Source organism: Carettochelys insculpta, chromosome 3, assembly GCF_033958435.1.
Source record: "Carettochelys insculpta isolate YL-2023 chromosome 3, ASM3395843v1, whole genome shotgun sequence".
NCBI classification, from domain to species: Eukaryota; Metazoa; Chordata; order Testudines; family Carettochelyidae; genus Carettochelys; species Carettochelys insculpta.
The window spans coordinates 208,780,530-208,795,980 of record NC_134139.1 but is presented as its reverse complement, the minus strand read 5'-3'; the positions used below and the strand labels follow the sequence as shown (position 1 = coordinate 208,795,980).

Genomic DNA, 15,451 nt, shown 5'->3' with positions numbered 1-15,451 from the left:
CCGGGAAGCCAAGACAGATAGCGGCTGGTTCTGATCTGGGCTGTGGTGGGAGGAGCAGGTCTCACAAGGAGCTCGGAGCAGACCACAGCAGGCAGGATGGCAGCGTCCCGTCTCTTCTCCCCCTGCCCGGCCTCCCTCAGTAAAACACCTTCTCCAGGTAGGCGTTCAGGAACATGCCGGTGGGATCCAGCGCCTCCCGGATGGCGCAGAACTTCTGGAAGCCGGGATACATCTGCTCGAAGTCCTTCCGGGTACAGGTGTGAGCCTGCGAGAGAGCGACCCCGTCACACAGCCACCCCCGGCCACCCCCGACCCCGGAGTGCCGGTGACCTGCCTGCCTCTCTCTGGAGAGACCTACAGGGCGTACGCAGCCCGGGGCCAGGCCCAGCGCAGTCCGACCCCAGGGGCTTTATGGAGGGCGGGGGACAAGCTGGCTCTGTGCGGGTGGGAGCTCTCAGGGCATTGCGGGTGGAAGGGCTGAAGTCCAGGTGATGGGGGTAACTGGGTAACTGGTAAGTCTCACCCTTACAGCTAACTGGTGGGGGCTGAAGCCAGCCACAGACAGGGGGAAGGAGGGGGATCCATCCCGGCCACATCCGTCAGGCGCCCCCACTCCACCATTTAATCAGGTAACTAACTAACCAGGCTTTTACATCCCTGGTCCAGGGGCGCGAAGAGCTAACGGGGCCGTGAAACCAGCCCTGAAATCCCCCAGCCTGAGACGCCTTTGGGGACATCCCCCCGGCTTTGTAAGCTGAGGTCATGGGCGCCGTGTGCTGCAGCCCCGCTGGAAGCGAGCGAGGGGGCTGGGGCCCAGCTCTGGGGAGATGGGGCAGCCGGGGGGGTCCCCAGGGGGCTGGAACAGGACTCTGCCTGACTGCCAGGGGATCCAGGCTGGTCCCACACCGCTCCCCCCATCAGGGGCTGGAGCGTGGTTCAGGCCGGCCTCGTGCACAGGGCTGGGGCTGGGCTTGGAGACCTGCGCTCCGGTTCCTCCCCCACCCAGCGGCATCGGTACCTTTGCCCAGTGCGGGCGCCCCCCGGCCTTCTTCATGATGCTCTCGTAGGCCAGCCAGTAGTCCAGCCGCGGCACGTCCTTCCCGTAGGGCCTGCGGGCACAGGGCTGAGTCAGTGACGGGCACCCGCCTCCTTCCACAGGCGGGAGACAGAGCTGCCCTCTCCTGGCCGGGGCTCCGCATCTCCCTCACCCCCAGGGGCTGCTCCGGGGAGCTCAAGTCCCCGGGCTGGGGGTGCTCTGCAGCCAGCCCTGCTCTGGCCAGCAGTGGGGCTTGAACACGCGACGGTCACTGCCACAAGCAGCAGCCGCTCCGCGAGCCGCCCAGGGACGCAGCCAGCTGCCAGCGCCTGCTCCAGCCTCTGCTCCAGCTCCGACTGCCAGCCCAGGAGCCGAAGACACCTATGCTTTGTGCACGTTTCTTTTGCGCCCTGCGGGGGGAGGCAAACGTCGCTCGCAGAGCCGGAGGGATTATTGCGGATCTCTCTGGCTGTGGCTGCTTTGGGTTTGTTTCTTTTCTGACCCCTTTCCACCCTGCGGGGAGAAGCCCGAAGCCAAAGGCACCTTGGGGATGCCAGGACCCCTCCCCGCGAGGGGCTGGATCTCTGCTGGGCAGTGCGCCGGGAAGGGGCTGGGGACCCATCACTCGGGGCAGCTCACATCAGCCAGAACAGAGCCTGGTGGAACAGGCTGAGGGACAGTTTCAGGTCCGTGTTTGTCCAGCACCTTGCACGGGTGGTTCTGGGCCATGACGGGGCCCCCGGACATCCCCACAGTAGACACAATTAACAGCAAGTACCAACCCGGATTCCCAGGGGGACAGACCAGCGCACCCGACGGCTCTTTAATCTCGTGTCCACGAGCTGCCCAACCAGCTGGCACACCCGTGACCCAGCCCATGGTGCAATCCCCGTGGGACATGTGGGGAAACTGAGGCACGCGGTGGGGCCGCGACTGGGCAAAGTCCCCAGTGACAAACCTGGGAACAGGCGCCCAGGCTCCCAACCACCGACAGCGTTTCTGCCCCGGGCAGCAGGCGAAGGGAACGCTGCAGTCGCTGCCTGGGAAGCCCGAGTGGACCACGATCAGTGTGATGGGATCAGCCCAGCCGTCAAGGTCCAGTACAATCGGCTTCTGACGCCCAGGTTACTCCAGCTGTGCTGTAGCCCCTCCCCTGCCCGTCCCCAGCCCCCCCCGCAGGGAGCACCCCCCTCCCAGCCAGCCCCGCCCGACCTGTACATAATGATGTTCACGTAGCAGCTGTCTCGCTGGAAACAGGGGCTCAGCCAGATGTCGTCCCCCCGAGCAAAGCGAACCTCCACCGGGTAGTGGGCCACCACCTTGGGGTTCTTCTCCAGCACGGCCTTCAGCTCCAGCAGGGCCTCCTTCGTCTTCTCGCTGCCCGGCACGAACCGCCCCACGTCAGCGTCGCCCGGCCGGCCCCGGCCTCCCTTCCCCCAGCAGGGCCAGTTCAGAGCCCGAGCGCGTCTCCCCCAGCACTGGGACAGCAGGGTGGGACCGGGGGCACCGGCGGAGCTGTGTGGGGAGCCTCAGGATGGGATAATGGGGGGCTGCGGGGTGGGACCGGGGGCACCGGCGGAGCTGTGTGGGGAGCCCCAGGATGGGATAATGGGAGGCTGCGGGGTGGCACTGGGGGCACTGGCGGAGCTGTGTGGGGAGCCCCAGGATGGGACAATGGGGGGCTGCGGGATGGCACTGGGGGCACTGGCGGAGCTGTGCGGGGAGCCCCAGGATGGGACAATGGGGGGCTGCGGGGTGGCACTGGGGGCACTGGCGGAGCTGGGCGGGGAGCCCCAGGATGGGATAATGGGGGGCTGCGGGGTGGCACTGGGGGCACTGGCGGAGCTGTGTGGGGAGCCCCAGGATGGGATAATGGGGGGCTGTGGGGTGGGACCAGGGGCACCAGCGGAGCTGTGTGGGGAGCCCCAGGATGGGATAATGGGGGGCTGCGGGATGGCACTGGGGGCACCGGCAGAGCTGTGTGGGGAGCCCCAGGATGGGATAATGGGGGGCTGCGGGGTGGGACTGGGGGCACTGGCGGAGCTGTGTGGGGAGCCCCAGGATGGGATAATGGGGGGCTGCGGGGTGGCACTGGGGGCACTGGCGGAGCTGTGTGGGGAGCCCCAGGATGGGATAATGGGGGGCTGTGGGGTGGGACTGGGGGCACTGGCGGAGCTGTGTGGGGAGCCCCAGGATGGGATAATGGGGGGCTGCGGGGTGGCACTGGGGGCACTGGCAGAGCTCCCCAGCCTGCTCGGGGGCATCCGTGGGTTGCTGAGGGGCGTCAGTCCCTCGCACCAGAAGGAGCTTTCCCCAGCCTGGCTCTGGCCTGGGTGTAGCTGGGCCGGGAGAAAAGAGGTGCCCTGTGACCCCCCCGCGAGCGCGCAGGCAGAGCAGGGCCGGGCCGGGGGCCGCAGCGCAGCTTACATGGGGATGGCCCAGTCCTGGACGTGCTGCCGGAAGCGGCACTCGTAGCTGAAGACCTTGTAGCTGAGGTCGACGGTCTCCCCCTGGCCCGAGAAGAGCAGCCAGAAGAAGCAGCGATTGACCCAGCGCACCAGGCTGGGCAGGAAGGTGCTGCGGGCGGCGGAGGAGAACACAGAACAGACGGGGCGTGGAAGGGACTCGACAGGTCACCGAGTCCAGTCCTGAGCAGCGGGAAAGCAGGAGCCAGCGCCGGGCACCAGCCGGGGTCCCCTGGGCGGCTGCCGGGCTGATTCCCGGCTGTCTGACGGGGCAGGGCTACCGGTCGCTAACCACGCCGAGCGCGGACAGTACCACAGAGCCTCCAGGCGCTTGGTCAGCATTAGCCAATCCCCACAGCCGCCCGTGTCCCCAACCAGCCATCACCCCCTCGGCAGGGGTGTGACTCTGAGCTCGGCCGCACAGCCAGGACTACAGCCTGGGCACCTCCAGTTCCTGCCTCTCCAGCTGCCCTGAGCTAACGGAGGCGGACGGGCGGCTGCCTCCTCTCCTCGCGCTGGATCTGTTCTGGGGAGTCGGGGGGACACACTCACACGTAACGCCGCAGCCGCCCGGCTGGCCTGGGTCCCCGCATCCCCCCAGGGGCTCCGAACAGCCGGGCCCACAACACGGCGCCACGTGAACCTGCCCAGGAGCCCGGCCCTACCTGAGCCAGAGCAGGAACTCCAGCAAGTAGTACCCGACGGCGTAGTCCCAGAGCCAGCTGGCGGAGGACGAGGGAGGCTGCAAGGTACGACAGGGAGGCTCTGATCAGACACTTCCCCGGCGGGGGGCCTGGCAGCCCAGGCCGCCTCTTCCGTCTCTCCAGGACAGTCTCACCCACGGCGGGAAGCGTAAAACGGACGGACGGATGGACGGACGCTGGGAATGAGGGCGGAGAACAGAGCGGCCCCGGCTCAGATCCGCCCAGGAGCTTGGGGCCCTGCCCCTGGGAAAGGCAGCCCAGGACGTGGGGCACCACCGGTGATCCGGGGTTCAGTCACCCTCCCGTCCCTCGCAGGGCACCCGGCAGCACAGCAGGGGGACGGGCTGCACCTTGTTGGTGTGGTCCTGGTAGATGACGCTCACGTTCTCGCTGTGGGGGAACCACAGGAAGCGAAAATACTCCGATCTGCGCAGGTGGCTGTCGAGGTTGTCCAGGACCTGCGAGGGGCAGAGAAGGGCGGCACTGAACGGGGGGGACCTCCCCCCATGGCTGTGAAAATGAGCCCCTCCCCCCTTCACAACACCACACACGCCTGGGAGGTGGGGCTGTTTCGGTCTGTGCAGCACCGAGCACGCTGTGTCCCTGGTCCTCTGGCACCACTGCAACACCGGGAAGTGCACTGGCTGTAAGGCAGCCTCACTCCCGTCTCCACCTCCCTCGCCTCTAACCACTCTCACAGCACGTCGAGACAAACTGCTGGCGAGAAGCCCAATTCCCAGCTGCACAAGCACCTGGGTTATAAGCTCTGCAGGGCAGCGATCGCTGCAGGGGGCCAGTGAGGGGCGAAGCCAGGAGCAGGCATGGTTTAACCACCGGCTGCTCAATGCAGCAGCTGCACGCTCCAGCCTCAGGCTGCAAGCACACAGGCAGGGCCAGGGCCGGCCGTGCTGCCAGCGCTCAGAACCCGTCTGTCTTGGAGAAGGTGTTTGTAAGCTCCATGGAAGCACGTTGGTCAAGGGAATCAGGTGTCTCCTGCCCAGCGGCACCGCTAGGGAGTTCATGATAACAACATCCATTGAATTCAGACACTTGGCTCCAAATACCCCAGCTCTCTTTGACATAAGCTAAAGGAGACTCTCCCATTGGGGGTTACAATCTGGGGGCTATGACACACAGTCGAGCAGTCCCAGTTGCATCCTGCAGAGGACAGCGGTACATTAGCCAACAGGTTCCAGAGCGGCAGCTTTGCTGCTCCTGGGGAACCGCTCAGTGGGGGTGGATGTCCTGTCCTGCGCTCAGAGCTCAGCACTTGGCACAGATGTCCTGGCGCACCTTGTAGAGGAACAGATTTAACGGCGCATAAGCTCTCCTGGCGGAGAGCAGCTGCCCTGGCTGCTGTGACGCAGTGGGGGGTGCGTGTGAGAGTTGGGCTGGGTGTGTGTGACAGGCAGAGCAGCTCCCAGCGGCTGGGGATGACCCCTGGGGCTGGACCCTAAGCCGGCAGGTCACACCTCTGCCCTGAACAAAGAGCAGGGAGGAGCCGAGCTGGGTGTGAATCGGAGGTGGCTGTTGGAAGCTGGGGAGAGAGGGGGCTGGAAGGCAGCCAGCCTGGCGCGGGGGGGAAGCCGCACCCCAGAGGGGCCCCCTCGGGCTCCTCTCCCCAGGACGGGTTGGAATGACTGTCTCTGCCGGCTGCACGGACACCTCTGTGCTGAGCCGGGCCTCTGTCGCCTAATGAACTTCCTGTTCGACCTGCTGAGTGAGTCACTCCTGCCTGCGGCCGGGGGGCAGAGCTTGGGGGCCCCCGAACCCATCGCAGATGCACCTGACAAAGCAGGTCTTTGCCCACAGAAGCTTTTGCTGCATTAAATCTGCTCCTCTGCAAGGTGCCCCAGGGCTTCTCGGTGCGTTTGCGGCTACAGACGAACCCGGCGACCCCTCTGGTACTGCGCACCAGCACCATTACCCGGATCAGCCAAACCTGCACCTCCCCCCAGGTGCCAGCTCCGCCCGAAGCATTTAGTTTCCATCCGCCCCTGCTGACTGGCACTAATTCCCCATCCCTCCTTTGAGCCTTTAGTAACTGAGCCCTGTCTCAGCAGCTGCACTCTGGGCAGCCCGTCTGCCATGCACGGCACTGCCCCCCCAGCCGCCGCCGCGAGGGGCCGGTCGCTGTGCGCCTCGCGCTGTCCCGGCACCCCGGTACCTCCTGGAGGGTGGAGGGGAAGGAGGTCTCCAGCAGGTAGAACTCCGGCACGCACTGGAAGGTGAGGCTCAGGACCACGCCCAGGCAGCCCAGGTGCAGCCGGGCGGCCTGGAAGATTTCGGTGTTGACCGACTCGGAGCACTCCCGGATCTCCCCGGACGCCGTCAGCAGCGTCAGCGCCACCACCTGTCGGGGGAGCCAGCGCCAGGTCATGGCCAGCCCCGAGGCCGAGCGAGCGACGGCCGCCAGGCAGTGACTCTCGCCGGCCCAGACTCCCGGACTCCCACCAGGCTCCGATTTCCCACGCAGACCCCAAGTGTCATCTCACGTCAGAGTGTTTGTCCCTGAAGTCGGGCACGAGAACACAGACGTGCCAGGCACACTCGGACCCAGCAGTGGCTGTTCCTCCTGGACGCTGCAGCACGCGGAGGAAATCAGTGGGAACAGAACCACTGCACGGACGTTTCCGTGTATGGTCTGGAGCAGCGGTGCCCAACCCCTTCACTAGTGCGGAACCCCAATCACCCCCAAACCGACCGCTGACCCCTCTGATCACCCCCAAACTGACCGCAGACCCCTCTGATCACTCCCAAACCAACCACAGACCCCCCGATCACCCCCAAACCGACCACAGACCCCTCTGATCACCCCCAAACCAACCACAGACCCCCCGATCACCCCCAAACTGACCACAGACCCCTGATCACCCCCAAACCGATTCCAGAGCCCTCTCATCACTCCAAAACCGAACACAGACCCCCCAATCGCCCCCAAACCGACCGCTGACCCCTCTGATCACCCCCAAACTGACCGCAGACCCCTCTGATCACCCCCAAACCAACTACAGTCCCCCCGATCACCCCCAAACCGACCACAGACCCCTCTGATCACCCCCAAACCAACCACAGACCCCCCGATCACCCCCAAACTGACCACAGACCCCTGATCACCCCCAAACCGATTCCAGAGCCCTCTCATCACTCCAAAACCGAACACAGACCCCCCAATCGCCCCCAAACCGATTGCAGACCCCCTCATCACTCCCAAACTGACCACAGACCCCCTAAGCACCCCCAAACTGATCGCAGACCCCTCTGATCACCCCCAAACTGACTGCAGGCCCCCTATTGCCCCCAGACCGACCACAGGCCCCTGATCACCCCCAAACCAATTGCAGACCCCTCCCAAACTGACTGCAGACCCCCCAACCACCCCAAACCAATTGCAGACTCCTCTGATCACTTCCAAACCGACCCCAGACCCCCCGATCACCCCCAAACCGACCCCAGACCCCCCCGATCACCCCCAAACCGATCACAGACCCCTCTGATCACCTCCAAGCTGACCGCAGACCCCCCTATTACCCCAAACCGATCATGGACCCTGCTCACCCCCAAACCATTTGTGGAGCCCCATTCAAGGCAATTCCAGCTGCTCCGGGCCCTTCATTCAAAGGAACGGAAACCACAGCCCAGATTTCCGGCAGCAATTCCTAACGTTATTGGACGACAGCTCATTTCTTTCCAATGGGCTCGTCGACAGCCGAACCTTCTCTGCTACGTCGTCCCCCCCCCCCGCCCCCGCGCAGAGCGCCTGCTCCCCAGCAGCCCCCACCCCATCCCGCCGGGCCGGGCCAGGCTGTGCCGCGCCTTACCTGGGTGGGCAGGATGCCGTGACTGATGCCTGTGTTGTGCGTCCCCGTGCCAATGACCCCGGCGGCCGCCACCTCCGAAACGGCTCCTAAGCTGCACCCGGACAGAGCTGTCACCGGGGCGTTCGGTGGGGGGCTCCTTCCCGGGCGCCTCTCGGGAGGGCAGGAATGAACATGACACCCCCCACTGCCCCAGGCAGGACGTGCCAAGGCACCGGCACATGCCTGCTGCGTCACGCCAGCCGAACACAGGTCACAGGCTGGCGGGCAGGGGACAGACGTGGGCCTGACGCTCTGACTCCAGACAGTCCCTGAGATGCTAACCCGGGGGTGACTGAAGGAGGAAAGTGCCCGGTTTGTCATCGACCAGTGAACCAGCTCACGGGGAAACCCCGGCTCAAAACGCAGCCGTAGCACAACTCTAATGGGAGGAGCGGGACCTCGGCAGGCCCCCGAGTCCAGCGCCTGCTCTCAGGGCAGCACTGAGTCGTGCCGCCACCGTCCCTGCCTGCCTCGGGGACGACATCAGTGCAGTGTGCGCTCTGGGACAGGGGCTGGCACTCGACCCTCGCACAAAAGTGCCAGAGCTCCCCGGGGCCTGCACGAGAGGGCAAATTCACTCTGCACTTGTGACTTATTTTCTCCCTCCCACGTGAGCGCAGTGTGAATGCACCAGGCCGCACGACGGCCAGAACTGTGCACCACAGACGTGCATCAGCACACGCACGGTGACCACACAACCTGGATCCTGCTCACTCTGCTCACGCACCGCAGGCACGTCTTTCTGAAGCCCTCTCCAAGGCCGGGCAACCTCCTGTTCAGCCGGCCTGCAGGAGCTCCCATTCACCGAGCCATTGACCCGGCTCAGTCATCCCTGTTAGAGACTTCTCTCCTCTAGTGTCAGTGGAATTCACAATGAGACAGACTCCCACGGCCTCCACATCCCTCCTGGGAACCCCCCTCAGGGTCGCACAAACACGGCCACTGCTAGAAAGAGTCGGAGCTTTTTAGAGGCAGAAGGGGCTGTAGAGACCATCCAGCCTGACTGCTGCAAAGCAAAGCCCCCAGCGCCTCACTCAGCGCTCCTGCGCCAGGCCCACAACTCCAGCTGCAGCGACAGCTCCTCTTTTAAACGGACTTCGGCTCGGGAGTTCCAGGGCTCCGCTCCAGACCCTGCCCCGGGGTAAGTTCTCCCAGTGGGCATTTGCCCCTCGCTCTAAGGCACCGGCACCGGATTTCTAGTTCGGATCTGCCTGACTTCAGCTTCCGGCCATTGGACACGTTAGGGCCAGAGTCTGCTGGAGCAAAGAGCCGTCCCTCGGGAATCTCTCCTCCGTGCCCTGCACTTCCAGCAGGGAAATCGGTGCCCCGTTAGAGCCAAGGAAGAGAAATCTTTGCTCTGGGACATGCTCTTGAGCAACCCAGTGCGTAAGTTAGGCCTTGTCTAGCAGGGGAGTTTGTGGGTATCCAGTTATCCCTCGATTTACCAGCGATTTCATCCTGGGCAACCTCCGCGTAAATCGAATTTCACATAAATTGGGCGGGGGTTGGCTGGGGGAACGAGCAGCCACGTGGCCCCTGGTCTCTCCCAGCTGGGGGGCACCCAGCTGCTTCTGCCGCGGTTTCTCCCGGCTGGCAGAGCCATGGGCTCAAGGTGGGGCAGGAGGGTGGTTGCGGTTTGCACTTAACTCACGTTCATGCAAGTTAAGCAGAAATCGAAATCGCGCTTCTCGAGGGGTTACTGCAATCACTTCGGTATAATTACACTGGGGACTCTCCTACTCCCACCCAGGAATGCCGTGATGCCGGATTAGTTTATCGGGTGCAGACAAGCCGGAGATCCTGGCTTGGGGCAATGAAGGCGCCCCAGGATCGGGAAAGCTGGATGGGTGCCCCAAGTAACAGTGAACAGCAAACCCGAGGCTCACGTACTTGGGCAGGGCCAGCCGGTACTTGCTCAGCTCGACGTTGAGATCGGAGAGGAGGATTCCCGCTTCCACCGTCACTTGCCTCTTCTCCTCGTCCACCTGCAAGAGAGGAGCTCTTAGGACTGGTACTCAGGGCCCTCGTGAATCCCTGGCTGCTGGTCGCTGCTCCGGGGACGTTTCACGCTGACCCCCTCCCGGGCTGAGTGGCTGGACAGAGCCGGCAGGTGAGAGCTGAGCCCAGGTGGGTGCCAGGTTCTGTCTGGGGAGGTGTGTGAAGTGACATAGCGCGTCCCCTCCTGGGCGGCCGGCCAGAACCCAGCCCTGCTGGGCAGTGATTGCAAACGGGCTCCTTGGTCTCATTCCAGGACCGTGTGCCCCCAGCACAAATCCCAGCAGCACACCCGGCCCCCGCTGGCTGCCTTGAGAGTCCCAATGGGCTGGGGAGGGTAGAGCCAGGCCTGGCCGCCGACCCACCCGGTGTCAGGGGAGGGACAGGCGTGCAGGGGGTCGCCCTGCGCTAACGCTCTCCCAGCTCTGTGAGGAGAGAGGGCCCCGGCCTTGGAGCCACGTCACAGGACCAGAAACCAGTGGACCTTGAGACGAAGGCTCGAGCCGAACTCCCAAGAGAACCAGATGTTGAGATCAGATTTCTTGTCTCCCCAGGTTGGTCTCCTCTCAGCTGCCCCTGAACTTCTGTGCCCGGCTGGCAGCCCGGGAGAAAAAGCAGCTCCCCAGATATCTCCAGAAGGAGGAACCCGCGACTTTATACCCTGCCCTCACCTGCTGGAGCAGGTCCCTAGAGCGCCCCCAAGGACAGGGCCCTCATGGGCTTCACTTCACCAGACTGCTGGCCATGGTCTGCCGCAGGCCAAGAGCCAAGGGGGGTGGGACGCCTTTCCTGGCCTGCTGCTTGGACAAGGTAACGCTTGGGCGCGTCCCACAGCCTGGCCGAGCAGGGACCTCCCGTACCTTGAGGATCTTGTTCATCTTCCCCATGTGGACCATGAAGTCATCTGTGCAGGCGATGTCTGAAGGGGAATGTCCGCCCCCGACCACCTTCACCCTCTTACTCCGCTGCCGGGCCAGATCCAAAATCTGCAAAGACAGCGCTCGGCGCCGTCAAAGGCAATCTGAGCCCCGAGCACGTGGAGAACCCGCTGCCCGTGGGACTGGAACCCACGACGCTTGGGTACGAAAGGAGCGGGGAGCCCACTGGTGCTGGAGGAGAACCGTGCCCAGGGGGGCTCCCGGCTGCGCTGCTGTCCTCTCTCGGCCTCCCGCCGCTACAGGGCGCAAAGCGTTTACAAGAGCACATGTCCCGCCCTTGCAATTGGGGCTGTGCCCTTCAGAGCTGCGGGCGCCTGCGTCTGCGTCCCTGCCTGGCGAAAGCCGCGCCTCGTTTTTGTGGCTGCAGGTACAAACTTGGGCTCTATGCAGAGCTCTGCACGCGTGAGTTAACGGGCCGAAGCCGCTAACGTGTGTGCACCCGGGCAATGAAATGGGGAGTTATCCTCAAATGGATAGGAACTGGGGTATTTCCCTGAGCGCCCCTGGGGTGAAACCCACCGCCCGCCGATGGCCAGCGTGAGCTTCCGGCTCCCCTTAAATCCAGGCTTGAATGGACTAAGTGGTGCCCAGCCTGTGTGTTGCGGCCCCAGGGTTTCACTCCAGTCAAAAAAGTCCCTCCTCTCTTTTCCCGCCTCCTGCTGCTTTTGGTTCAGGACACCCAGGAGCCCTGCGGCACCATACAGACGCAGGCTCTGTGCACACCGCAGAGCTATTTCGGGATCCCGAGGTTGCACCCACACAGTTACGAGACTGCGGGAACCCAAAACAGGAACTCTGCACCGAGGAAACGCGCCCGGAGTTTGGAAATGCACCAGCACCCGGCACAGCCTGTTGTGGGAGGAGTAAGGGGCAACTCGAAAGAGGGGCAAATCCCAAGAAGCCTCTTTCGAACGGCCCTGGAATAGGATGTGAAATTACGGGTCGTATGTCGAGTTAAGGGCACGGAGCAAACACAGTGAACGATTCATTTGGGCCGAAGCTCCCGGGGCCTGGAGCCCAGTTTGCCAGATGCATGAAGCTGGCACTTCAGTCGGGCAGGGTTAGACGAACGCAGGGAGAAAGATGGGCGGGGACGTCTTCTTACCTCCTTCATCTCCTCCACCGACGTCGGCTGGAAGTACAGTTCGGGGGAGGAGCCGTACGTCCTGGCCCAGTTTTGGAACTTGATGCCTCCCTGGCCGTGAACCTAGGCCAGAGACAGATGAAACCGGACAAGGGGATGATTTTTCCCTCCCAACAGGTGGTTAAGCGGCGGAACTCCCTGCCGCAGGGTGTTGCGGAGGGAAAGAACTGAACACCGCTGCAGAAGGGTCTGAATGGTTCCAGGGACATCAGGCAGCGGCAAAGTGATTGTTAATTATCGGGCCGTGTGCTCCAGGCTCACTCCAGGCTCTAACTATCAGAGACTGGGATGTGGCCTGTGTTGAAGCAGATTATCCTGCAGGCACCTGCAGTGGGCAGGTCCGGAGCTGCTAACAGCCCCTGCGATCACCACCTGAGGGCTGGGCAGGAGCCAGGCCAGTGGGGGCCCACACGGCCTCCAGGCTCTGGTTAGCTCCTAGCACTGAGCGCTGCCCGTGGGGACTAGCACCAGCCTATGGACAGGAGCGACCCAAAGGCTCCGCGCCGAGTCAGCCGCTCCAGGGGGTGGAAGTAACTCAGCTGCCTCTGCTGCACAGCTCCCAGGGTAATGGGAACGTCAGGTGAGGTCAGCCAGTACTGACTGCCCCCTGCTCCCAGAGCCCCCAGCCCCCACCCCTGGCACCCTCGACTGCCCCCTGCTCCCAGAGCCCCCATCCCCCATCCCTGGCACCCTTGACTGCCCCCTGCTCCCAGAGCCCCCATCCCCCATCCCTGGCACCCTCGACTGCCCCCTGCTCCCAGAGCCCCCAGCCCCCATCCCTGGCACCCTCGACTGCCCCCTGCTCCCAGAGCCCCCAGCCCCCATCCCTGGCACTCTCGACTGCCCCCTGCTCCCAGAGACCCCAGCCCCCATCCCTGGCACCCTCGACTGCCCCCTGCTCCCAGAGCCCCCAGCCCCCATCCCTGGCACCCTCGACTGCCCCCTGCTCCCAGAGACCCCATCCCCCATCCCTGGCACCCTCGACTGCCCCCTGCTCCCAGAGCCCCCAGCCCCCATCCCTGGCACTCTCGACTGCCTCTGCTCCCAGAGCCCCCAGCCCCCATCCCTGGCACCCTCGACTGCCCCCTGCTCCCAGAGCCCCCAGCCCCCATCCCTGGCACTCTCGACTGCCCCCTGCTCCCAGAGCCCCCAGCCCCCATCCCTGGCACCCTCGACTGCCCCCTGCTCCCAGAGCCCCCAGCCCCCATCCCTGGCACCCTCGACTGCCTCTGCTCCCAGAGACCCCACCCTGCTACCCTCCCATCCCCGACTCCCTGCAGCCCCCCTGCTCCCCTCCTACCTATGATGCCCCAACAGGCCCTTCTCCTTACGCAGAGGCCACACACTGGTCTCCTGCCACCCCCAACAGCCCAAAGTGTCCCCACCTGGCTCCTCGTCTACCCGGACCCCCCAGTCCCTGTGCAGAGCCCCCACTGGACACTCCGACTTGCCCTTTTCTGGCACGGATTCAGGTTGGGAAGGGGAACAGCCACATCACAGCCGAAGCTCATTCCAAACCTGTGGCTGCCAGCCCTGCCGGGCGGCCCCGCTCCTTGGCCTGTGCCCACCCAGCATGGCAAGCAGGGTCTGCCCAGCCCTGGCTGGTGAACCCAGCACTCCCACGCCTGCCTGGAGCGCCTGCACTGGGGGTGAGCCGGGTCCCTGCAGCGCTACCCCGAACATCTCCCTTGAGCCAGTGTCAGGTCCTGGAGCCCGGACGTGACCCCCACCCAGCCAGGGCCCAGGAGCCAGGTCTCAGGGGCTGGCCGAGCAGGGCTCCCGCTACCTTTTCCACCCGTGGGCGGAATAAATGCTATGTGCACTGAGGGGTACGTGGACGTGCACCATCCGTAGGCAGACACGCTGCCGGCTGCGGGCGATCTGTAATCGGCTGGGCAGCACCTGCATGTTCCCCTGGCGGCCGCCCCAGCGCTCAGCTCACGGGGAACCCTGGTGCCTCCCAGACGCAGCTCGTGGAGGGCCAGGGTGCTCCTGGGTCAAGCCGGAGTCCCAGGCAAGGCGCAGGGGGCAGCGCAGACGGAGCCAGGGAGGCCTGGCCGCACTGCCCAGATTCCTGCTCCTGCGGGGGAACGGGCCACCCCCCTGGACGGCCCCTGCCCACGGTCAGCGCCCTGCCCCCCACCCGTGCACCCCCACCTGGAACTGGGGGGCAGAAGGGTCCCAGCCATTGCCCCCAGGCCAGCTGGCACCAGCCCCCCGGCGCGGCCCCCAGCCCGTTCCTAGGGGCCAGCCCAGCATCGCGGGGCGGGGCGGGGAGCGGCTCCAGCACCCTGGGGCTGCCCCGGCTGCAGCGGCCACAGGGCGGGGGCACTGGCCGAGCTCCCCGAGGGGTGCCCCAGGCTGGCTGCCCTCCCCACCCTCTCCTGCGGACCCCCCACCTGACCCTTGGGGTGCAGGAGCATCTCGGGGGCTGCAGCAGGGGCTCAGCGGCTCCCCGCGGCCCCCCCCATCGCACCCTGGTCGGACTCGGGGTTCCCGGGGCGGGGGGTTCCCGGAGCTGCCCGAACACCCCCGTGTCCCTGCGCTGGCTGCTCTCCCCTGGGGGCTCCGGGGGCGCGGCCCTGGGTCCCACACCCCGCCCGGCCGGCCGGCTCCTGGGGCGGGGGCTGCGCTGCTGCCCCCCATCACCGCCCCCCGCTCCGGGCCGGGGGTCGCTGCGGTGCTGCTACCAGGGCTGAGCCGCCCCCCACCCCTCCCCGCCCGGTGCCACCCCCGGGCTCCCGGCTCCGCAACCCGCCGGGACGTTGTTCTCCTGGGAACCCCCCGAACCCGCCCCAGCCCCGGGGCCCGGTTACAGGGGACGTCCCGGGCTGGGCACAGCCAACTCTGCAGCCGTCCTCGCCGGCCAGCGCCGCTTCCCCGGGCCGGATCGGGCCCCCTGCGCCCCATCCGGCCGGGATCGGGCCCCCTGCGCCCCAGCCGGCCGGGCTCGGGCTCGGGCAGCCTTTGTCCACCCCGGGGAAGCTCCCAAGGGCCGATCCCCGCCCCCATCCCTCGCTCCCCCGCCTCCCGCCGCCCCGGGGGCCCCGCTCCTCACCATGGCGCCGGGCGGGCTCGGCTCGGGGCGGGCTGCGGGCTCCGGGGCGCAGCGGGGCAGCGGCCGGACGCGCGGACGGGGCAGCGCGGGAGGAGCCGCAGAGCCCAGCCGCTGACTCAGCCGGGCCGGGGGCTGGGGGCGGCCGCAAAGCGCCTCCGTCCCTCCCTCCCCCTGCCCGCCCAAGGGCTAATGAGTAACCGCAGCGCCCGGCCCTGGCCCCGGCCCCGGGGAGCCCTGAGCGCTCGGGCCCG

The 15,451-nt window shown here is 65.8% G+C and overlaps 1 protein-coding gene across 1 annotated transcript; it reads right to left on the bottom strand.

The window, feature by feature from the left end:
* LOC142011662 (L-gulonolactone oxidase-like) lies at nt 1–15,376 on the bottom strand. The gene is made up of 12 exons (XM_074991516.1): nt 15,201–15,376; nt 12,104–12,205; nt 10,921–11,046; nt 9,956–10,050; nt 8,027–8,117; nt 6,373–6,558; nt 4,556–4,663; nt 4,167–4,243; nt 3,464–3,613; nt 2,249–2,413; nt 1,019–1,109; nt 1–265 (listed from the first exon to the last, which is right to left on the bottom strand). The coding sequence occupies exons 1-12, from the start codon at nt 15,201–15,203 to the stop codon at nt 137–139; spliced, it is 1,323 nt and encodes a 440-aa protein (XP_074847617.1). The 5' UTR covers nt 15,204–15,376; the 3' UTR covers nt 1–136.
* Between the last annotated feature and the right edge of the window lie 75 nt (nt 15,377–15,451).